This window comes from Rhea pennata, chromosome 6, assembly GCF_028389875.1.
Source record: "Rhea pennata isolate bPtePen1 chromosome 6, bPtePen1.pri, whole genome shotgun sequence".
NCBI lineage: Eukaryota > Metazoa > Chordata > Aves > Rheiformes > Rheidae > Rhea > Rhea pennata.
This window is the reverse complement of record NC_084668.1, coordinates 39,626,566-39,650,997: the sequence shown is the minus strand read 5'-3', so window position 1 is coordinate 39,650,997 and position 24,432 is coordinate 39,626,566. Positions and strand designations below refer to the sequence as shown.

General features: G+C 51.1%; 1 protein-coding gene across 1 annotated transcript in view; it reads left to right on the top strand.

Annotated features, from left to right (window-relative positions):
• Positions 1 to 228: 228 nt before the first annotated feature.
• MLPH (melanophilin) overlaps positions 229 to 24,432 on the top strand; it is a 30,744-nt gene continuing 6,540 nt past the window's right edge. The window contains exons 1-10 of the mRNA XM_062578353.1: positions 229 to 480; positions 6,503 to 6,724; positions 7,008 to 7,117; positions 8,384 to 8,422; positions 8,705 to 8,799; positions 9,910 to 10,038; positions 11,095 to 11,296; positions 11,823 to 11,986; positions 16,437 to 16,520; positions 18,732 to 18,926. Of these exons, the coding sequence (XP_062434337.1) occupies positions 371 to 480; positions 6,503 to 6,724; positions 7,008 to 7,117; positions 8,384 to 8,422; positions 8,705 to 8,799; positions 9,910 to 10,038; positions 11,095 to 11,296; positions 11,823 to 11,986; positions 16,437 to 16,520; positions 18,732 to 18,926 (1,350 nt within the window). The 5' untranslated portion in view covers positions 229 to 370. The remainder of the gene's footprint in view (positions 481 to 6,502; positions 6,725 to 7,007; positions 7,118 to 8,383; positions 8,423 to 8,704; positions 8,800 to 9,909; positions 10,039 to 11,094; positions 11,297 to 11,822; positions 11,987 to 16,436; positions 16,521 to 18,731; positions 18,927 to 24,432) is intronic.

The following is a 24,432-nucleotide window of genomic DNA, read 5'->3' as shown; positions in this document are numbered from 1 at the left end:
GCGGGCGGGGGGGGGTTGGTTTTAAGGTCGGTCGGAGCCGCGCACCCCGGCTAAAGCGGACGCTTGGTTGAAGCAAAGCCCGGCGGACGAGGAGTGGAGCCGCCTGCGGCTTTCCCCGGGGCCGGCTGCCGGGGAGTAGCCGCGGCTGATAAGTCCCGCCGCCTGCCTCCCCGGGGCGGGCTCTGTCCCGCCGGCGGGGTTCGAGGAGCTCGGGCGCCCGCCGGGAGAGAGAGCGGCCGCGTTGCACCCTCTCCCGGCCCCCCTAGGGTAGGCGAGGACCGGGGCGGACTCGGGTCAGCGGTGCCGCCTCCCGCGCAGCCCTGCCCGAGGCACCGCTGCCTGCGCCGCGGCGTAGACTCGGCGACGCAAGATGGGGAGGAAGCTGGATCTTTCCAAGCTGACTGACGAAGAGGCCAAGCATGTCTGGGAAGTCGTTCAGCGGGACTTTGACCTGCGGAAGAAAGAGGAAGAGCGGTTGGAGTGAGTATCTTCTCCGTGGGTTTTGCAAGCTTCGGCGACTCGCTGAAGGAAGCCGTGGCCATAGATCCCCGTATGCCCCGCCAAGTAGGGTGTGTAGAAACCAAGCCAAAGATTGAAGCCGCAGGCAAGGAGGAGCAGCTGGGACCCGTTCGTGACTCATGCGTCGCGATTTACAGGTTATCAGCTGCAAGGCAATGCCTTCCTGCCGCAAAGGCGCAAAGCGGCATTCTTCCGCGGGGCGTGAGCGTTGGCGCAGATCCCCGTAGCCCGGACAGATGGTTTATGCGTCTTAAGTATCTGGCCCCGCTGAACAAATGCCCGTGGCTGGAGTTGAGTTTGGTACCTGTATGGATCTCAGAGGGAGCAAGCGATCAGATTTGGCTCCGTTGCCTTTGCTTTACTTAATGGTTCTCATACATTCGGTACCAGAGGGTGGTGGTCAGTGGTTTGGTGGGTCCTGGGAGCCTACAAACACCTTCTGGAGGATCCTTGGAAGATAACTGAGAGGAGTAAACCTATTGTCCGTTGGCTTAGGTATGCTATATACAGGGGTCTATGGCCACTCTTGGAAAATTTTAGGGATCTGCAAATTGGGCAAAAATTGAAAATCATTGGAACAGCAAATTGAGATATCTATTGTACATAGGATGCTTGACAAAAGTGCCAGTTAAAAAAAATACTCAGTCAGCTGAAATTTGTGTGTGAGAAGATTCCCTGGCTTTGTTCGTCGGTACCTTGCACTCGGAGTTTCTTGGGTTTGTTTTAAGCAGCTGCAGCATCCCTGTTCAGCCTAGTTAGCGTTGGGCTAAGTTCTCACTGTCATCTGAATGTGACAGCCAGTGCTCCAAGGCCACCTTTGGGCAGCGCTGCACTTCTGCTAACCCCAGTTAGCTCTAAATTTTGTGAGCCAGCCGGATGGCTCAGCTACCCTCTAGGGACTGGGAGCTCCTTGATTTCTTTCCGTTGGATCGGAAAGGAGGGATAAGGGATGGCATAGGTGAGGATCATGCTCCTTCGATCTTCACTTGGGATACCTGCATCTGAGCAGGATCTAAACTCAGTCAGTGGAGGAGAAAAGGTAACAGACACTTAGAGTTCAGTCCTGATGCAAAAAGGTGTGATTATCTATCTTCTGGTGAGTTTGTTAAATGTGATAAATATCTGGCTTCAGTCCAGCTATCTTTGTATGCAACATACTGATTTAGAAGAGAACTGCTTCATTTTATACCTTGTTTACAGGATTAGCAGTTTGCTGCTAAAGAAGGGCCAGGATCAGGGCCGTTCATTTTCAGCTTCACAGCAGTTTTTTGGAATAGTCAGCTTTTAGGTGCTTGTTTCCTTAGCGAAAGCGAGATCTTGAGAAGCATCCTTGGAAAGCTGGCTGTTGTGGGCTTCCCAGGCAGGACTGCCCATTGCCTCTGCCTAGGGAACCACTTCTACAAGGTGTTTCATAGCACACATGTGAGCTCTTGGCTGGGGACGGGGGCATCTGGGAGACCTGGATGTAATCCCTCCCCTGCTAGAAGCTTCCCATGTTTCCCTGAGCAAGTTCCCAGTTAACTCCAGTGGGGAGTTTTGTGGGGTTACCATGAGACTAAACGCACTGAAAAAAATGGTCAGCAGCTCCACTACAGCAGCTTCCAGGACGAATTTAAGGCAGCTGGAATAAGATCTCTCCCAAGGATGCCTGCTCTGAAAGAAGTCGGTATTGATTTCAGAGGCCAAAGAAGCAAATAGGTTTGAAATACTCACTTTTCATTACACTTTTTCAAGATCGCCTGGGAGCCTCTCAGTCTTACTTCTGCAATTTATTGTGTGACCTGATGATGGCTGGCAGGAAAACAGCTTCTTCTGTCTCAAAGGGGGTTTCAAAACACCAAACTGTAGTGGGCTTCCTTGTGTTTCTGGTCAAAGCGGGTGACAGAAGCTCGCAGGTGATCTGGCAGTGCATACCTGCAGCTCGCAGCACTGTTGCAGAGCTCGGTGAGAATTAACACCCCTGACTGGCCAAACAGGCCAAAATTCCTGTGCAACCAGCTTGCACAGACAGGGTTGCCAGGCTGGGCCACCTCGTCTGTTGTCTGCTCAGAGTACCCAGGCCAGCTGAGGCCGGGGAGAGCTGATGAGGAACTGGTACACCATCAGCCAGGAAAAGTTCTCAGATACAAATTTTCCAATGTCCTGATTAACCTTTGCCTAAGAAAACCCAGCCTGCGTGGGCAGCAGGGATAACTCTGTGTCATCATCTATCGCCTTCCACTGCCGGTAGCTCTAAAGTGCAGGATGGAGATCAGACAAGGGTATATTAAAAAATATCTGATTACCTGGAAAGGGTGGGTGTCTGCCTCCTGATGGCACTGAGCTTGAATTGGAGGAAAATATGGGAGCAGACATTGCTGTGCCCTGCAGCAAAGAAGCAGGCGATGCTAGTTCCTTGCCTATGTGACCTTGGCGCCAGCCTGGCTTGCGTAGGTCCACGCAGATGCCCACGAGGCTCCCAGAGTGAATGCCAGGGTGCAGGGTGCAGTGTCTGGTTTTTCAGTTTTGCTTTTCGATCTGGCCAGGCTGCAGCCTCTAAAACATCCTGTTCTACTGCATTCATTGCTTTCTAGCCCTGGAGGGTTTACATTAACTCCGTGGTGTCCGCCACTGCTGAAGCTTTAAGGGCAGAGCAGAGATTTGGTAAGATTTAGGGAAGAGCATACAGAAAGGCAGTTCTTGCATGCAAGGTTTGTTTTTTTGTTTTTTTGTTTTTTTTTCCAAAAACAACTGGCTTTGCAAATGTAAAAGCAGGAGGAAGTTTGGATCCAACGTCAGCAGCAAGGGAAGGAGCCTCTTTAGCCTGAGCCTCCCTAAGGTCCCATCAGGTCCGGTCAGTGCGGGTAGGAGATGATTCCCGTGGGTGAATCTCCTTCCCGCGTGAGCACCCGGAGCGCTGGCTGCTTCCAGCACTCGGTACGCCCGCCGGCGGCCGTTCGTCGGGCTCCTTGGCAGAGCTGGAAACCAGTGTGCCCCAGCTCATGGCCCACGGCAGGTATTCATGTAACACCCGGCACGGACCGGCGGACAAGTCGCCCAGGCTGGGAGAGGCTGCCGCGCTCTCCCATGCCGGAGAAGGGGGACGTGTGAGCATTTTGCTGCCCGCAACAAGCTGGGACCTGCGGGCGTACGTGCCCTCTCTTTGCTTTGACCATCTTCATTTGCTTTTTCTTCTCCGGGCCTGTCCCAGCATGCCAGCCTTGGAGGAACATCCATCCCTCCTTGGGCTTTCTCTCCCCTCTTGGCTTCCCCTCCATGCTGCCTTTTTTTTTTTTTTTTTTTTTTTTTTTTTTTTTTTGCAAAAAGCTATTCATCAGAGACGGACAAAAGCTTCAGCTGGCCGGACTCTGTGTTACCATGCGAGCGGAGGGCTTCGCCTGAGAAATTATAATTCCAGGTTTTCAACTGGTTCGGCTGAAACTTGGCTTTCCTTCGGCAACCCTTGTGACCAAGGCAGGGGGTGGGGGGGGTGAAGGGGTCTGATCAGCTCTGCAAACAAGCGAAAGCAGTTCAGTGAAAGACTGCATCCTGCTGGAAACGGCCTGAGCGTAGAGCAGAAAAGGACCGCAGAGTTTCGGGATAGCACCTGAAAGCCATGGCCAGGTAGGCCCTTGTCGCAAAGCCCAAGATCGATACGCAAAGGCCAGCAGCGTCCCGAGGAGAGCTGCTTCCTCCTCCGTGTTTGCTTCCTAATCCTCTGGCTTGAATGCCGCCGTTCAGCCGGGTGCTGAGCAAGGCGCTGATTTAGGTACCTGCAGCGCCCGTTTAAGAAACAAAAATAAATGCAAGCATAAACAGGCCCGTTTCCTTGGCTGGTGCGGTTGGAAGGTGGTTTGTAAAGCTTGCACGCTCTGCACCTTTGCAGCTTTTCTGTTTGGGGGTCACGTGGAAATTTACTGCTAAATATTTGCACAACGCTCCAGTGTCACAGTGAACACGGTCCAACGTGCTGGCAGCAAGCTAGTTATAAAAATCTTCCCAGGAAAAAAAAAAGAGAGCTTTTCCCTAATGAGCCAACTGATTGGGCTAAATGGAGATTTTCTGCTTGGTTCTGTTCATGCCCTTCGTGATGACAGACAGACTGCCACGGTGGGAGCCTCGGCATCCCGCGAGTCCGTGAAGGATCCCCACTGGGTGCTGCGGTGACCCCGGCGTCAGCCACCGGCCGGCACGGCCTCGCCGGTCTCCCTGCGCTCCGGCAGCCGGGAGGGCGCCAGAAGCCAAACCAGAAGCCTTGTGCTCCGTGCTGGGCTTGCAAAGCAGCCCTGGGACCTTCCTGTCTCTCCGACCAGTCCTTGGGGCAGTTTGGGGGGTGGTGTGGGGGATTTAAATCAACAGAGGTTTTGTCTTCTGAGCTGGTTTTGTCAGTCTAGCACTCAAGCCTGCTCTTTCTTGGTTACACCCATCTCCGTCAGGAAGCCCCAGAGGAAAGTTTAGCAATGGTGTAGCTACCAGATAGGGTGCAAACCTTGTGAAGCCACCTGACTGCTTGAGGTTTCTGGCCCAGGCTGATTTCTGTGCTGGAAAATGCAGTTTCCTTACCCTGCCTCTACAGAAAACAAGGCTTCTAGGACCTTCCCTACAAATCAAACAGTGTCTTTAAACCATAGCCCAATAGACAAACATATCTGAGCGAGTGCGTAGCCTAGAGAGCAAATAGAAAGGCTTCAGGTAATGCAGCAGGTCCTTGCCTTCAACGTGGTGGTGCTTGCCGGCTCGGTAGGTTGCAATGGGTATTTTATCCGACCCTGGGTATTGTTGAGAGTTCAGTCTTGGACTGAACCTGTGTGGGGACCTGCTCTGATAATCTGATCCGGCTAACCGGGAAAGCCGGCCGGGAAGCGGAGTGCCAGGAGAGCGTGCTCTTTGAAAGCGCTTGCGTTAGCTGGGCGTTCACGGGCCCGGGGCGAGCATCTCCTCCGGCCGCTTCCTCCAGACCAGCCAAAACATCGGCGCCTGTCACGTCTGCCTTTAATTAAAAAAAAAAAAAAAAAAAAAAAAAAAAACTCTGCTGAATTTAGCACTGAAGGTCTAGGTTAAAACTCGACCAGAAGGGGTGGTGAAATCCCAGCAGCCCGACGCCCCGTGCAGCAAGGGTCACGCAAGGCTTCCTTCTCGCCTTCAGGCTGTTTCCAGGCTGCTGCTTTCCAGAGCCCGAGCTCGTAGCCAGGCATTTCAAATATAACCTGTTTTTCTGAACTGTGGCTAGTTCTCTAGTCAGATCATTTGCTACAGTTGCTTGACATGTCCTTTTTAATCTCTGATTGCTTTTTGTTGCTCCGAATTCCAGAAAAGCTTTTAATTCCCGGCCGAACTCCAGGCTCCAAGGTCACGGTGGGCTGGGATGTGGCCAGAGTGTTTGTGAGAGCAGTTGCTCTGCTGGGGTTCCTGCCATTTGTGGTCAATACCTTGCAGTGGCAATGGGATGGATTTTGGCACAGCCAAATTGCGCCTGAAATTTGGCAGTGGCAGATCCTAACGTACAGGAGCGTGCTCTGAATCTGGAGCCCAGCATCGCTTCTCTGCTCGGCTCTGCTTGGTTAACCCGTGCCACGTTACTAAATTAGATCTGCCCTACAGCTGTTTCCACAAGCTGTGAGACTCGGGACGTTCCCTGGAAAATCGTTCCCTAAAATGATTAAGTGTTGTGGAGTTTGCCATGCGAGAGGTTGCAGCGCTCGGTGAGATTATATTCGGCTGGAAAAAGCACCCAGGGGGAATTAAAAAAAAAAAATCACTTAGTGGAGAAAATCTGCTCGTGGATACACTGATGTAAAAATTGGAGCAGTACCACTGATTTCCATGGGGTTGCTGCAGATCAACCACAGCGTGAGCAGGGATAGCGTGTGGGCCGGCGTCGGTCTGAAAAGTGTTGTGTTTGCTGACCCCAAGGCTGCAGCCAGAGGGGTCCCTGGCCCTGCTGTACCCGTATCCCCGTCTCCCTCCCTGATGCACGTTCCTTTGTTTGGGATTTTTCCCGCAGGGAGCTGAAATGCAAGATCGACAAGGCGAGCGGCAAGAGGGAGTTCCTGACGAGTCAGTCCCACCTAAACGAAACCCACTGCGTCCACTGCCTCCAGCCCTTCAAGTTCCTGCTGAACAGCAAGCGCCAGTGCCTGGACTGCCGCTTCTACACCTGCAAGAACTGCAGCCGCTACAACAAAAAGGAGCAGGGCTGGGTCTGCGATCCCTGCCGCCTGTCCAGGTACCGGCCGGCCAGCACGTCCCCTTGGCGGGCGGTCACGACGGAGGCGAGAAGCCGGGCAGGCCGTTGGGCTGAGGCTCGAGAAGCCTGTGTCCGCTCAGGTGGCGAGGAAATAAATGTAGTTTCCCCTTCTCTGTGCCTGGTATTTGCCCCCAATCCGTCCCCTGGTCTGCTGAGGGCATGGGAGCCCCCACGTTAGGGGTCGATGGGTGCTGGGTGAGGGCTGGCTTATCCAGAGCGCGGCTGTGCTGGCTCACCTGTATGTTTTCTCTGCTCTCGGCAGGATTGTGAAGATCGGGTCCCTCGAGTGGTACTACGAGCACGTGCGGTCCCGCTTCAAGCGTTTCGGAAGTGCCAAAGTGCTGCAGTCGCTCTACGGCAGGTTGCAGCCAGGTGAGGAGCGGGCTCTCTGCGCCCGGGGTGCTGAGCAGGCGTCTGCGCAGCACTTCCAAGAGAGCTGCCAGCGTCCGGCCGACGTCGGTCCGAGTCCGCGTTTGGCTGTCGCCGAGTCACCTGTCGCCCGCATCCCGGCCGGTCCGCGATTTCATCCTCCTCGCTGCGGCAACCCCCCTTCCTTGAGACGGCAGCTGCCCGTCGCGGTGCCCGTCGTCGGCAGGCGCCCGGGCTTTTCAGGCTCTAAACCTCCTCCCCTCGTCCTCTGCTCTGCCGGGGCCAGCTGGGGTCTGCATGTGGCTAGCCATGATTTCCATCTTTACGACTTCCAGCAGATGGGCAAGCTGGAACGGACAGGGAGCAGCAGGAAGCCCGTGGCACATGCCCGTACTGAGGGTGTCTGTGCAGATGTTCTCTGGGGAAACGTTTTCCCCTATTAAGGTTTAAGATTTTACCATGGAATTCAGAATATTTCACCCTTCGTTTTCCAGTTCTTGCATGCTGAAGGCTGGAATTATGTAAGAGTTGCAGCTCTTGCTTTTCTTTCCTCTGATCTTTTGGCCACAAAAAACGTTTGCACGAACAGCGTAAGCCCAAACTGATTCAACCAGTCCAACTGCTCTTCTCTGCAGACCACTCGGTGCAGAAGCACTGTCAAGAGCGTGGAGGGTAGCAGCACTGAATAGCAAATTAAAGGCCTGAGGAACAGTTTATGTGGCGCTCAGGCTGAAAACGCAGGGGACCACCCAGCAAGGACGAGCCGAGAGAGAACCAAGCTGAGCGCGAGGATTGCAGTGCTTTAGACTCTAGAAATCCATAAATTGAGATTCTGATGTCTCCCTGAGAAAGACAAATGATTTTGTTCTTGTCACTTAATTAACACCAGAGAAATGGCCTGGCCCTTGAGCAAGCGAGGGTGTCCTCCTGCGATGTGTCTCTGGTGGCAGGTAATTTGGCAGCATGATGCGTTTTGAGTGGCCTCATGTTGCTGGCCGGTCCAGCTGTGGTTTCCCCTCCTGGCCCATCCCCAGGCAGTGGTATTTTTCATTAGGCCTGTGGACGTGGCAGCAACAAGCTCTTCAGTTTTGAAAAGTCAAGTCCTGTCTCCCAGCACGTGTTTTTTTTTCCTCTCTAAAGAGATTGTGTCTTGTGATGGTTAGAGAGTGGGAACTCCGGTTATTTTAGCTAAGTGGCTTGTTCTGTGCAAGGTACCTGGAGAAAACATATTTGCTTATTTATTTTCCCCGATTTTTTTTTCTCATTTAGGTCTTCATGACAGAGTTTACAGCCTGCCAGACATTAACAGTAAGTTTATTTTTTGGACTACTGTTTAAAGAGAATTGCAGCAGGTGGCTTCAAATTCAAGCCAGGTTCTCAATGCTTTTTGCTTTTCACTCCCTGCTGACCATGCTCTAGTGTGTGGAGAGGGGAGGAAAAAAAAATAGTGGTGCTCCTAATCCAGACCTTTTCAACCCAGATAAGAAGCACAACCTCACCTCCAGGTGCACTGGTGTGCCCAAAGGGAAACCGGCCAGGAAGGGGGTGCTGAGGGTTGCCCATGCATGGCATGCCATTCTCTTCCTCCAGGTGAATGCCAGCTCCCCACCAGCGGTGGGACTGGAGATGACAGTGACAACGAAGATGATGTCCTTCGTGGAGCCGAAGCAGAGTGCTACAGCAGGGTGAGCATTTCCGTCTGCGGCCTGTTCTGCCTGCCTTTGCACCCCAAACTGCTTCTGGCCTTCGTTGGGTGGTGGTGGCTTTCTGTGCCTTGTTCAAAATCGGGACCTTCCCTCTGTTTTCCTTCTCTGCGATAAACCCCACTTCGTTTTAGGAACAGTTAAGACAGTAAAACATGAAAGTCCCAGCTCCTATCCATATCCACCTCTTTTTTACTAGAAGAACAGATACTTGATAGGACAGCAAAGTGCAGGGCTTGCTGGGTCTTGGGAGACGTGGGGTTTGCCCTCAACTCTGAGAGCGCCTGCGGCGTGATCCTGAACACCGTGCTTCTCTGGGCCTCTACTTCCCAGTCCTTAACCTGGGAGCTACAGCAAAATTCACCCCTGATAAACAGCTCAGAGGTTAAAAGATCTACATGCATGGTAGGGATTATAGCTAAATGTGAAAGAGAACTTCTCAGCTATGTCCACGTCATGGCTTTGAAAGGTCCATTCTCAGCGGTATCGGTTCAGGAGTGTATCAGTTTATCTCCTGTTTTTTTTCTGGGACTGTGTGCATCAGCTGAAATGCAAATTAGTAAGTCCTGATACGAAGCGGGTTTATCCTGGCAGCACGTATGAAATTCGCTTGCGTGTTTGAAATGTCTGTATCGTTCCATACGTGCTGTTGTATACACACCGTTTCAGCCTGCGGCTGTGGCTATTTGCCGCATTTCGCACACTTGATACCTCGTTTTGATTTGACCTCACAAAGTTTTGGAGGTTTGCGCACCGCTGCCCCCGGCTTATCCCCTCCCTGGAGACAGGGAAATGCTTCAGGACTCAATGCAGATCCTGGACTTTCCTCGCAGGCATAGCCTGGCCGACATTCCCACTGTGCCTTTATAAACCAGGAGAGTTTCTCACTGCCTGCTCAAAGCCTCGATCCTCATCCAAACATTGTGGAAACCAGGAATCCTATTTTTCTCCAGTTTGAGCAAGCCCACGGCGTGCACGCGCTGCCCCTTGTAGCCAGCTCCCCGCACACGGCAGACCAGGGCCCTCCCCCCCCCTTCCATCAAGGTCAGCTGAGTTTTATGCTGAATTTTGCTTTCTTCTACGCTGCCTAAGATGCGCAAGACAAAGCGCCTCCTGTCTGTTCATCCCTTTGATTTTGAGCTGGACTCAGACTACTCTGCTCAATCTCGCCGCCAGTCTGTGCAGCTTTCTCCAGCGGCCCTCAGCCCAGATGGCTTCCAGGTACTGGGAGAGTGGTGGGAGGTTGCATCTCTGTCTCTCCCTCCCCTCCTCCTTCCTTGCTACCTCTATTACCTCCTCCAGCTATCTGATTGCACGGTGGTTTGGGTAGGTGACAACGGTCTCTCTTGCCCTGCTTGCTATCTCTTCTTCCACGGGGCACAGAACTGCGTGAACATCAGACGCGTCCGAAGGAAGCTCAGAGCATCGTAGAGGCAGCTGCATTCCCCAGGCATTGCATCTCCTGTTGGGAGCACTCTGCTAGGGCTCCCAAGCCTCAGCAGGACCCGTGGGAAGCTCTAGCACGAGCAGCTGCGATGAGCTGCACCCTGTGGTCCTGATAACAGTGCCAGGGTTAGCTATCCCAGGCGCCCAAATGCCTGGGAGGGAATCCAGCTAGGGCTGCACAGGATGTGGCAAAAGTTCTTCCAGCTTGAGCTGTTTCAAATCAAGCTATTTGGGCTGTTCCTGTTTGCCTTTCCTGTTGAAATTTCACTTAAAAAAAAAAAAAAAAGAAAGAAATGCTACTCCTGGGCAGAGCCAGGATATGCTGAATTCTGTAATACAAGCTTTTATACTTTAGTATGAACTGATAAGAGCTTGAGATAAACAAACAGGTTCATTCTTTTTTTATCTCAGCCTGCCCTTACACTGCCAAATTCAACACGAGTCGAGGGAGGGCTGACATCTGTCGATCACCTGAATTCAGCTCAGAGGCTGCAGATTACCTGAGGGGTGGAAGGCTGTTATTTGTTTAATAAGCAAGAGGACGTGGTGGTTTAAAAGACTAGATCTTGAGGACCAAGATTTTTCAGCCTAGCTGAAGGGAGCCTGTGCCCAGTTTTCATAAAAATTAACACTGCCCCCTGGCAGTGGTTATAGGTGTTGCTTGCGATTCACCAGCAATGTTAAAAAAGGATAGTTTTTAATCTGGAGTTTTAAGATTTGTCGTTATTAAAGGTCAATGTATGCATTTGTTGGAGAACAAAACTAGGATGTCAGCAAGGGAATGGCAGAGAGCATCCTTTTGACAGCTTCTCAGCAATCCTCATTTCTCAGGCCTTCCCAGATTTCCCTGACTCCACTGAAGATGCCCCCCAGAAGGAATCCGTGATCGCAGAGGCAGATCTGGCAGCGGTCTTCCACCACATCTTGCAGGAGCAGGGACAGCACATGAGCCCTCCGGAGCAGGAGTTCAGCACAGAGGTTCGGCTCACAGTCAACTCACAGAGAAGGAGCCTGGAAAGAAATGCAAAACCTGGTAGGTGGCTGTGGGCAGACTCCTCCTGCCTCCTTTTGAGGAGGAGTGGCTGTGAGAGTAGTTGGACCAGAATGAAAATCTGCTTTTTGAACCCCAAAGCATCACGAGGTAAATACCTTTCAGCACCTCAGCAATACACACGGGGTAGAGTCCAAACCTGGGCTCCAGCGAAACTGGAAAAGGCAATAGCAGCTTTTGGTGAGGAGCCCAGCTGGTTGGGCTGTGAGACAGCATGGGTCACATTCCTTGTTTCCACCTCTCTCTCTGTCGCACCCGGTGCATGGGGCCCTGCTGAGCTGGTGCTGTGCAGCCACAGTGGACGGAGCTGCAGCCTGAGCCAATGGGGCCATCCTTAGCCTCTGCTGTCAACACAGTCTCTCTGCAGGAGCATCTCCTGCCAGAAGGTGGAGTCATTTGAAGATATGCCACATTACGAGCTTGTCCTAGGGATGTGACCAATGTCTCAGAAGTAATTTCAGGGTATCAATCTCTTGTGTCTTTGTACCGAAGCCTTCTCTCCCCAAAGGCAGCCCATGGAGTGAGCAGCCTCGGTCCCCGTACTCTGCGGATATGGACACCTCTGACGAGGATGCAAAAGGTCCCCAGAAGTTCACTAGCTACGCATCCCATTACGTGAAACGCCGGAACAGAGCCTCCTCCCAGGAAAACGTCAGCCACTCTGGAAATCAGGTATCAAGTAGCTGTTCAACCTCTTGTAAGACCAGATTGATGGCCATGGCTGTGTTGCCATAAACTGTGCTTGTTATTTAGGAGGTGCAGGATGGCACCCTCTGGTTCAAAGAGGCAAAAGCAATGGTGGCCAACTAGAGATGCATCCCAAAGCTGTATGCTGCCCTCTGTGTTGTGAGGCACCTACTACGGTGGCCATGAAACAGGGCTTGGGGCTGAGACCTCTGAAGGTGTATTTAAGGTCCACTCATTCTGGTTGAGGGAGAATAGACCTTTCTCTGCTCTGTTAGTATGGTGCAGAAATGCTCTGGAGCTCTGTTCGTCCTCTCCCAAGCCCTCCTTCCAGCCCTGGCACTTCTACGTTCACGGCAAAGAGGAAATCAAGCACCGTGGTTCCACTTTGCACACACTGTTGCTGTAATAATAACCCCGCCTTCGATGCTGTTAATGTCCCTGTTGACCTGCGAGTCGCCTGTAGTTTTCTGTGTCCCCAGAAAGACCTTTCTCAATTGAATATGCTGGTGCTCTACAACCAGACCAACGCTTGGAGGGGGATATTTAATCAGTCTCAAGATCCTTTTCTTCTTTTGCAGCGTGGAGTGTTCCAGCCCCGCTCGCACTGGGTCAGGCTGACTTGCCACATCCCTCTCCTCATTGATAATAGGGAAATTGTCTAGAGAGGGGTGTCTGAAAGGCTGTATGCATGTGTTTTAATTGTAAAGCAGGGACCTGGAGTTCTTAATGCCACCTTTAAGAGCGGCTGGTGTGGCACAAAGCCTCCCTCAGCCCTCTTAAATAGCAAAATGCACGTTGGTGTTTTGCTACACAGGTACATGGAAAAGCCAGCTGCCTGTTTGCACTTGGAGCTGGTAATTTTGCAAATGCTGGTGGACACGTCTGGATAATCGGTGGGGTGGGTCCGTAACCAGAGCTGTCCCTCAGCACCACAGTTCATGTGCCTATGTGCAGAAATCACACCTGTCCTTCCCCTTTATTTTTCTCAACATATGTTTTAATTAGTGAATGCTCCTCATTTTCCAGTTGGCAGCAAATGGGATTGGGCGTCCTTAATGAGACCATGGTGCGTTAGGCATGAAATGTGCACAGTGGGGAAACGGGGCCAAATTCCTACCAACACTTCAGATGACTTCCTTCATCAGCTGGTCAAGCTCTCACCAAAGAGCACTTCAGTGCATTTTGGTCCAGTGTGTTTTTGCTCCATCACGTCTATCTGAAGGCTGCCGTGGGTCCTTGCCACTCTAATGGTGATGAGACATCTTCTAATTCCCAATTTAACCCCATTTGTTCTCATGCCAACATCGTTCATTAACTTAAATAGCTCTTCATCCTTCCTGCCGCTGATGTGTTTACAGCTAGCAACCACCTTCCCGCGCACCCTTGCCCCTCGCCCAGCGGAACAAACCGGGCTTGGTACCGGCCCATTAACCTCAGAGCAACAGAGCCCAAAGAAGAGAGAGCGAGAACACCCAGGTTTCACTGCTAGCCTGCTCTTTCATATTGACAGAGCTGAAAGTGGTTCAGAAGAGGTTGGGTTTCTTCCTTTTACCCATAGGATGGAGGAGCTGAGACTCGCAGCTGGGTAGAGACAGGCCAGGGAGGGTTCGGGACGGTGAGCAGCAGCCTGTTCTCCTGAGCTCACCGCGTCTTTCGTGCAGGTTCCTCAAAACACAAGTTTGAACTGAGAATCGCCATGATTCTTTTGCTCTCACCGGGCTGCTTTTGATTTCACTTTAAGCCTGGGGAGGGCACAATTTTCAGTCCTGAACACAAGAAACTTGCCTTTCCCGGTAACAAAACCAAAGACTGTCCCCTGGCCCTGTGACTCCAGGAGCTACATTTATGGAAAAAAAAAAAACATTTTTTAAAAGTTCATTAAAAAAAAAAAAAAGCTCTTAAACCTAACAAGACTTGTGAAGAGGTGGGAACACCGCAGCTGCATAAAAACCACTTGATTTCAGCAGACACCCAGGTCTCTGGAAGCCCAGGTCTTTGGCTGCAGTAGGAACAGAGCCAAGCCGCAGGGAATAGCATCAATTTACTGGTTAAGTTTCTCTCCAAAAGCCATTCATATGTTGCTGTACCTCAAGAGAGCTTAGTGGTTCTGCATTTCCAAAGCTTTGCCCATCTCAGGCTGCTTTTTTCTCTCTTTCCTGCCACCTGGCTCCTCTCTTTCACATAAGTCCTTCGCTTAGAGGTCTTGGGGCTCTCCCCAGCTGCTCTTGGGTGTTTGACAGCCTGGAGGCATCACCTCTGCCAGGATAACCTGTGCTCGCTCCCCACAAGCCGGTGGTAGCTTGCCGTAACTGATGTTCAGCTTATGGGCTGCGTTTTGTTCAAGTTTCTTCACTTCAGGGGTCGTCCAGCCCCTAATGAGGACTTACGGAGGAAGCACCTAGCATAGCTTTCACCGTGACGCTGCACAGACAAAGTCTGAGCCATCGGCAGGCTGAGACTTTGCGCTGTAACAGCTTGGGCTGCAGTGACAGCATTACTGCAGAAGTAGCTCAGAGCCACGCGGCGGGACCTGGGGTCTGAATCTGGCTGCAGGGCATTGAGCGGTGGGAACGGGAGCCTTGCTGCGGGCTGGCTTCCCTTGCTCTGCGCGGGGAGCACGATGCATTAGAGCAAACCTGGCTTGGGACAGAGAATGGAGAAAAGCTCCTCGTGTCCTACCACGTGGCCCATCGCTGTGCTCTGGCATCCCCGAACCGTGGCGCTGGGGGGGCTTGGTTCATTGCCACCTCCTGCTCTGAAGTTGGTGGCCCGTCGCCGACTTCTCCTGGTCACCAGAGCAAGACATGAGTCAAGTCTGATGGTGCTGAGAAACCGCTTGCAGATGTATTGGATTACTTCCCGTGCGTAGGTTTAATGCTGCTAAAGACGCATTCAATTCGTGAGCGTAATTACAGCGCTCGGCTCTCCGGAGCGTCGGGTTTTTATCTTCGCCTTCCCTTAAGCAGACGCAACCTCTCCAGGCTGTTGGGAGGATCTAATTAATCAAACACTAGCAAGCACAAAAACTCAGCGAGAGGCTGGAAATGTTTATACAAACAAAGCGAAGCCCTCGCATCTCTTTGTTACCGCCTTTGCGTGTTGCATTTGCTACTTGTCCCCCTTCGAATGGGAGGCATCCACCGAGAACGTGGCCGATAGTGGGTTTTTCTATATGAAACGGGCAATGCTTTTCATCATTTGTATTTCATTTGCTTGAACCAAAGGAAAAAAACATCTTCTGGAAAAAAGCTTCAAAAAAAAAAAAAAAAAGGAGAGAGAGAGAGAGAGAGAGAGAGAGAGAAATAAGAGATTTCCTTTTATGTTTTTCAGCAATTTAGCCACAGAATTTTTCCTTGGCTTTTGAGCATTGAAAGCAGCTTCTCTTTGATTTTCAGGAGTTTGTCATTCCTTCCCTTCTGCCTCATGCCCTTTTTTTTTTTTTTTTTCATTTGGAAGAGGGGAGGAGAGAAGAGGGGCAAGCATCTTGAAAATTGAATACATTGAGAAGTCAGAAAAATTCAAAACTTGGGGAAAAATTTTCAGCTCTTCTTCTATCTGTGATTTTTCATAGGAAAATTCTAACCCTCTCTCCTCTTCCTTTCCGCTGCTGTGTTCACTGGATGATGGGGCAGTAGCTTGCTGAAAACCGTGTTCATAGGAAGTGAAAACTGCTGTTGGCTTGAATTTAGTGCAGCGTGTGAATGATTGCAAGACGGTCTTGATACAGTCCAATCTCTTCGTCTGGACGAGGGACTATGGGGCTGGTGGTGTGAATTTACATTCACTTCATCAAAGCCATTGGTGCTTTGGTGGGAATAGCAGCACACCAAGGGCTCAGCATCACTTTGATCTTCCCAGATTTGAGGAGAGGCCATGCACCTCTTGGAGCTCTTCTGGGTTTCAAGAGCTTCCTAAGAAACAGGATTGGGTTTTTTTAAGGCACATCATTCTTTCTTTCTTTTTTTTTTCTTTTTTTTTTTTTTTTTTTTTTTACAGACCTTCACCCACTGACTTTCAGTACAGCTTGTACATCTAAGGTTTGTCTTGATATGTCTGCATCATGCAGAGGAGTGTGGTCTCAGGGCTGGAGCTGCTTTCAGACCAATAGTCCCGTTAGCAAGGCACCATTTTGCAAAGGAGATTTCCAGCTCTGCTTCAAGGCAGGGCTTTTTCTTGGGCTGCTTCCAACTCTGGAATTAATTCAAGCTGGTTGTGCATATCAGGTCTCTGCATTGCCATCTGTTTTGGGGGTAAACCTATCTGTTGTTCGCCTTGCCTACCATGACTGCTCGCAGGGGTTATGCTCAGCCTGTGGTGGCAGTGTCTTACTGTTTCCTTTCTTCTGCCGGTTGCACGTGCCCTGGGCCTTGTTCTCGCTGTCCTGGCAGTGGTGGCTGGCCTCTTCCCTACTCCTTTTCTCTCTCCTTTCCTCTAGATTCATGAGCTCAACAAACGCATGTCCGCAATCGAACATATGCTGAACCGCTTGGAGGAAAAAATCCTGGTGCGCTCTGACAAGGTAACAGGGCCAATCTGGGGCTCTCTCTCCCAAGGGAGAAAGCATGGGCTGTGCTTATCCCCTCTCCTTGCTATCAGACAGCCAGCATCGCAGGGAGAAAGCTGGATAGGTTGCACGGGCAGTGCGGATGAAAACCAGTACACAGTGTGCACCCCCAGGTTATGGCCCAACAGCACCCTATTTGGCAGCAAATTGGAGCACCCGTCCACCCCAGATGCAGTGTGGTAAGGTGCAGTCCCGAAGCAAGCTGTTTAAAAAGACAGCAAAATGGATATTTAGCCCAATTCCCAAAAGGGTTTAGCTCCCTCTGCTGAGGGTCACCACAGTATTTCTATCTTGCTGGCACTTTCCTGGCCCTTCTGCTGAAATGATTCAGGGCTGGTTGGTTGATTTTCATCCTCCACCTGAGCCTTGGAAACTCCTTTCATGTTTCAGACCTGCCTTAGAAAATATTGCATGGCAGGACAGAAACAGGAGCAAGTTTAACCCGTGGCATTTGGGCCCACACATGAGCTAGTGCTCTTTCTGCACAGGAAAAATTGGGCTTCAGTTTGATAGTCTGTGCAATGCTAATCTCTGTAATATTTTTAGACGGATGTCAGTATATTTGCAGAGCTACAATGGCTCATGTGAAAACATGGAAGGATCAGTCGGTACATATAGGGAAGTGACCTGGTTATTGTGACTAAGAGGTCCTAGGTGATAAGGATTTCTGTCTTTCTTCTGGGCTGCCCTTGCCTTAAAAGACCATCAAGCTTGCAAGAAAACAGCTAAATTACATTAAAGTTGGGCAGGCGTGTAGAATCTGTGAATATATAGGTCACTTAGCATTGATTCTGGGCTTCTGATTTTACACTATCTTCTTTTCTTTAATGTGAACCCATTACAATGAACTGCTCTGGCTGCTGGTCACTCGGTAGAATGGACGGTAATAATTACGGAAAAGTCCCCTGGGCATAGGTAAAATGGTGTAATTTCTTCTTCTTTTTCAAAATTCGTAATGGGGACAGCCATGTTTGTAATTTCCATTATAATCGAGATGGTGGAGTAGAAGACAAGCGTGTGTTAGCTTTGCAGATGTCACCGGGCTGGGAGAGCTGCAGTTGCCCGGGATGTTCCTCTTGGCATCAGCAAAACCTCCAAAGTGCAGTCTTGATCAATTAGACTCCATAAAAGATCAACCAGAACGGTTAGAGGGCTAGAAGAAGTCATATGTGAAAAAAAAAGAATTAAATGCAGCAGTTTAGCCCCCTTCCAAAGATAGGGATGAGGTGAACATAAGTGCCCATGTAGGTAGAAAGCTACTTCAGAGAGAAGCGTTACTCTGTTCTTGTGTCTGAGGCAGATCAGAGTAGAGGTAACAGGGTCTGAACTGCTCCAGGACAGATTCAGGTCATTGAACTATTAGGAAAAGCTTTCTAGCAGAAAAGATGACAGAGCCCTGGAATGGGTTGCCCAGAGGGAATATTGCCTGCTGGAAATGCTGTTGCTGAAGGTTGTTAAGGACAGCTTAGACAGAAGCCATCAGGTATGACACAGATAATTTCATTCCCATCTTAAGGCAAGGTACAGTGGGTTCAGTAACTTCCGGAGATCCCTTCCAACTGCCGAAATTTTTATAGGACTTCTTCTTTAGATAAAATAAATCATACCTAATAACACTGCCAAGTGGAAATACGGCTCCTTTCCTACAGAGGAAAAACAAGTAAGTCCCATGTGTGTGAAGCTGCTTTACATCAAGGATTTGGAATATTCCTTGGCGCAGAGCTGCAGTGCAGCTCTCTGGGCTGCACTGCTCCCCGCTGAGGTCTTTCTGCTCCCTGTAAAAACAAATGCAGAGGTGGTTTGAAGTCCTCTTTGCAAAATCCACCCGCTATAACACTCCTTGAGCTTCTCTGCTGCAGATGAGGGGCTGCAGAAGGCAGGTGAAGGTGTGAAGTGCTTCTTGTGTGCCCCAGCTAGTATTTGTTACGAGAAAGATAGCCTTAATTTGCCATTTTGCTCCTCACTGCCTGTCCTACATGTAGGTGTGTAGGCAGGACTGAGGGATGAGGGTGTGAGATGTCGTTGTTGATGCTGGGTGGCTTCTTGTCCCCCATTTGAGTGGGATAGTTAGCCTGTCTTGGTGAGTGTGTGTGGATCCAGGCATGCCCTACAGTCAACCTTTGGAGACAGCTACACTTACAAAACTTCCTCCTGCTATTCCCTCAGTCTCCAGCCCCAGAGTCCCAACCTGATCCTGATGCTGAGGAGGAGGAGTTGAAGAGGAAGCTGGAGGACTTAACCAGCAACATCAGCGACAAAGGAGTCTCTTCTGAAGAAGAGGAGCGTGAGGAAAAGAAGGAGGGAGCAAAGAAACCAGAGACGAGTTTCTCCAGTGATGATGTGGCCAACGAGGCTCAGAAGGTAACCTGTGTCCTCCCACCGGGCACCATTTGCGGTTCCTTCTGCTGTAAGCATCTTACAGCTTCATCGTGACAGTAGGTCTGTTAGTCTGTCCGACACCTCCATCTCAGTGGCTCCTAGGATGGTGGCCTTTTTGGTTCAGCCGCTTGCTGAAACAGTATGCCTGGCCTTGCCTGCCAGTCCAGTAGGGCTGGGTGGCAGCATCCGTGACAAGTGACTGATGATGGCCCTGGTGATTCAGATGTACATTAAGGGAAGGGAGATCTGGTGTCTCTCCAGTCGTGCAAATTAAGATGGTCCATTAACACAAAACAGAGAGGTCGGCATTCCCGTGGGTCTCTAATGGCTTATTTGTTCATCTCTTCCCTTGCGCCATGGTCATGGATGGAGCGTGTGTTTGCTTTGACACAGCCGTTGTTGACGAGCGCTGTAAAAGAAGTGAGCGTGGGCCGTGCTGCCCCTGTGCTCTTGTAAAAAAGCTCCTTTCATCTGCCGTTGCAGGCACTTTCATTTTGCCGCAAGGCCCTCTGTTCAATACGCTTTTGTTGCTCAGTCTTGCAAGGCACAACTTGGCAGCTGCCGGGGCAGATGGCCTGGAGAGCGCGCTAGGAGCGGCTGCGTGGTGGGCGTTTAATGAGTCCGCGTAAGGAGACACGGGTCTCTCAGCAGCGCTCTAACTAAAGGAGCAGGACAAGCGGCTATTCCAGGGCTGCTCCCTCAGCTTCTCGGGTACCGCTGTTCACACCGCATCAGAAGCCTGCTGCTCCCTTACCGAAAGGCCCTTTCTCCTGAAACCGCTTTTGGATCAGATGGCTGCAGCTGGACTAGCTACCTCAATTAGCAGAAGGACGTGCATCTTCTTAGTCTAACTAGTCAGTAATCATTTGCCGTTACTTGCAGCACAGCTGGTAAGCGGTAACTCACCGAGCCAAGAGAACTTAATTCCAGCATGAGCTGTTTATCTGCAGCGGATAGGGGCTCAGATTCTGACCTGTCCTGAGGGTCAGGGAGAAGTTAGTGGGGTAGCAGCATAAGCTCCTTGATTCTCATAAAATGAGGGCTAGATGCTGGCGATCTATCCTAACTCCTCCTTTTTTTAAGACCAAAAACCACCTCTGAAGCCTGGAAGGCACCGCTGTTGCTTCCCAGAGAGGTGAGGCAGGCAGATAACACAGGAGTTATGTGACCGACCTCCAAAGCGAGGCGAGACTGTACCGTTAGATGCAGCTACCTTCCAGTGGCCCTGGAAAGTAGGGCCATGCAAAACCAAGTGCAAGAAGCAAAACAAAATTTGACTATGCATCACAGTACTCTGTGTCAAATACCTTCATGCAGCATGGAAATGACCACAGTGACATGTAGGTGAACCTATCTGGCTTAAAAACTGTATCAGACTTTATATATATGTATATGTACAATTTTCTTTATACTTTTCTGATGTTAGAAATATTTATAAAGGCATCCCTTGTTAGACAACCCAGTAAGCATATGAAACAACTTGATCCCCAGTTGCCAGATGGGACTGTGAATTCGTGGTGGAGGGCACAAGCCTTCGGTAAGATCAGCACCACTTCTTTGTCCTCTCCAGATTGAACCTTGGATTTTGCATGAATCTGAGTTTGTTTTTATGTGAGCATCCTGTACAGTCAGGAAGAAATCTTCTAACTGGGGAACACTGCGATAAAAGCAGGCGTTCCTAATGGAAAATACGAAACTCAGCTGTACCACAATAAAATAATAAAAAATGTCAGCTGGACTGAGTTAGCTGGTTCTTCGCAGAACGGCTTGCCTGGAAATACGTGCAACTGTAAACACAACTGTTTGTCTTTGTCTCCAGCACGTATATCACCCCAATCTCCTTCGTATCTAGGGAATTATCAGTAGAGAGAGGGATGATGAGTTTCTTCAGTCTATTTTTAAATGTACTTAATGCAAAGCAAAAGAGCTAATGCAGGCAGCACTTACAAGCGATGTTGCTGTCAGGGCTCCTTGGGGTAGGAGGAGGGGGATATTAGTCCCAGGTTCTAGCAGTAGGGAAATACAATAGTGTGTTTTTCTTTTGCCACAATCTGGAGTTTATTTATACCCATGCTCAGACCCTCTGAAGTATAAAGCAATATGCTGCAATTAGACCACAAACACTTTTCCGGTGCAGGAGGAGAGTTGGCCATCCTGGGAGGCAGCTTGGGAGGAAATGGAGCAAGAGGGTGGCCTTCACCCCTGGTAGGCACTGGGCTCCCCAGACGAGAAAAGCAGGAAGCGACAGGGCTGCGTGCTCTTCCCCCTGATATACTGATTTCACATCTTGCCCACGGGCAACAGGCTGAGCATCCTCCCTTTCCAGCCACTGCTCCCCTGGTTTTTATTGCCCTGCTTCATCGGGGAAAGCTTTTATGTTCCTGCTTATCCCAACCAGCCTGCGGCTGGGCTGCCGCGCGGCCAGCAAATCTGGACAGGGCACAAGTGTGCTAAAGCCTGTTGCAAGGGCACGCGCAGAAGACGTGAGGCCCTGGGGGTCACCGTATTGACCGAGCGTGTGCTGACTGAGAGGTGCAATGTATTTCTGCTGAGGAAGTCCCCGAGAAATGCTGCAACCACCGCCAGTGCAGGGGTGCACTCCGCTGAGCAGGGTGGGGAGCGAAGACCCCTCCTGGAAAGTCTGTTGTTTGCCTGGAGCAAAAAAAAGGGGGGGGAGGGGAAAGGAAATGTTACCTCTACTTTATAGACGGGAGAGTCCAGGCATGTGCCTTCTCCATGGATTCATCTTTCCTATCACTGGTGGCATCCCAGGCCACTCTTCACCCCAGCACGCTCAGGCACTGCAGGGAAGGTCCCTCTACAACTGAGTCCTACTAGGACGCTCCCATGCCCCTGCGTTTCCCACCCGGCAGCAGCCCCACAAGATGCCCCTTCCCTGTCTCTCACGGCCATAAGGATGTTCATGTCTCCTCCAGCTCAGCAGGCGGGCCCTGTCCCGTGCCCCTGCGTTTCCCACCCGGCAGCAGCCCCACAAGATGCCCCTTCCCTGTCTCTCACGGCCATAAGGATGTTCATGTCTCCTCCAGCTCAGCAGGCGGGCCCTGTCCCGTGCCCCTGCGTTTCCCACCCGGCAGCAGCCCCACAAGATGCCCCTTCCCTGTCTCTCACGGCCATAAGGATGTTCATGTCTTCTCCAGCTCAGCAGGCGGGCCCTGTCGCCTTGCGCATTTAGCACGTCTTCTCTGTCCCGGGTGGTGCCTCGTGGCCCTAAGTGTTTATCGTGCTACTTCCAAGGCAGTGGAGCATCGCGAAGGAAGGGGGGCAGACAGCAAAGGAGTTAATGAAGCAGTGGGAATCGCTGCTGACCCCAGAGGAGCAGGGAGCTCCGTGGTGAGCGAGGTAGCACACAAGCTTGTGGCTGAAGGCAGTCCTTGCCCAGCAGGTTACCCGGGGTTGCAGCTGGGCTGGAAACCACCTCGGTAAAGTGATCAATGTCTTCTGTTTAGAGCAAAATGGAAATTATTTTAGTCCCCATGACAAAAGGCAGCCAGATGCTGACAAAAATAGTCATTCACATCAGTGCAATCGAGAGAGGGGACAGGAACACGAGGGGTAAAAGCCAGGCATCTCTTAAACCATCTCTGCCACCAGAGAGACCACAGTGCAGACTCTGCGGTCCTTCAGGGCTGCAACCACGAGTGGCCTTCAGGCGACCGGGTACCGCTGCTGTCAGACCGCTCCAGTGGCACCGGTTCCAGGGAGGAGAACTGCATGCTCATCATGACCTGCAGCTGTGTGCTGGTGGCTGGCTAATGGCAGCTCTCCACTTGCATTTTGAGGTGATTCCTTTTGTCACAGCCATCTTCAAGGAAGCGTGAGCTGAGATCAAAGCTCTGTTTTAGCTGCGCTTCCATCTCCGGTTGAGAGCCCTTCAGGAACAATGTGAGCCCCTTAATTATCGCTTCTCCACCTTTCTCCAGCTCCTGAAGGCCTGACGCCCCTTTCACCCCCTTTGCGCTGTTTTTGTACACCCGGGAGCGCATGTTAAAATAACCTCCTTTCTCTTCCTCCCTCTTCCTCCCCCACCTCCGCTTTGGCTGTGCCGGGCATTCGCAGAGGTCGTCGGCTCGGGCTTTGAGCAACATCACGGCCAAAGTATTGAGGGCCATAAACACCACGGAGAGAGCGGTCTATGAGTCCTTACATGGAGAGAGCCAGTGCAATGGTAACTGTGCCCTCCCCAGAGGGCAACTTCCCAGCCTGAAAGACGGGAAAGAGGTGGCCGAAGCGTACCGTGAACTTGAAGAAAATGTAAGGTTCCCAAGCGTTTTCTGTGAGCAGGGAGGGAATCAAGGTGGAGGGGGGGAATGCGGAGGGCTGCCAAAACCTCTTGTAGGGGGTATTTTGGCATTAGAAGGCTAGGCACCCCAAAGGGATTAAAGAGTTGGGTGTATTCTCCGTGTGCACAGAAAGATCCTATCATCTTCCCATAAAAAAGGGCGGAAACTGCTATGGAGAAAGGTGTGGAAGAAGGGTGAAAGACTCATGTTCCTGGACTGCGTTCCCCAGGCCGGAGGGGCTTGAGAGGGTAGCCAATGTCAGTGCAGTTTTCAGCTGCACTTCCGTTCTGCTGGGGCAGGGGAGTTTGAAACTGTTGCATAGTACGTTGTAAAGCTGTAAGGTTCAGAGTAGTTTCCAGTGTCTAGGACACTGGTTGCTCCTCAGTTTGTGCCAGGACAGGAGGACGTGCACAGGCCCCCGTTGGCATAGCATCCCTTTGCGGTGGTTTGGCAAACCCCAAGCAGCATCGGAGTGCGGGGAATGAGGGGTTGTGTGCTCCCACCTCACCTGACAGGCACGTCCTGGGATGCCCACGTATACCTGTGGGCTTTTGCAATCGCAGGTTGACTCCCAGTAGGACACGGAGCACTCCAGCTTTGAGTTGTTTCTTTGTGATTTGATAAATGGCATTGCAAATACGAAGAGTTGCATCTCCATTAAGCTTTGCTTTTGGAAACCTCCTGTGATGGCAAAGAGGTTTGCATAACATGCTCCATGGCTCGTCTCTCATCAGAGGTGGCTTATTCATAAAAGTGGACAGCTGCAAGCAGCAGAGCACTTTCAGAAATTGTGCACCTTGACAGGTTTATGATCAAGCACAGCATCCCGGGAAAAGTGGGCATCTGCATGGGTCCATCTGAGGCTCCCTCTCTCCGAAGAGTAGGAGTCCAGCTGGAAAGGAACTTCAAGCTTCCTGGATGTTTCTGTCAGCTGCTTGGGAGGGATGAGGTGAGGAGGGTAGATTATGGCCTTAGGAGCAGTATGCTCTTCCTGCCGCTTCCCTCTGGGACCTTGGCTGAGTCACTCCTCGCTCGCCACGCTCTGAGGGATGCCACCTGGATCAGGAAGCACTCGTCAAGTGTCACAGCTCTGCTGGTTAATGGCCTGACAACAGTTTGTGCCTCTGTGACTCACAGATTGAACGGTTTAGCATGTAGCATCTGGTAACGTTTTCAGGCAGCTACAG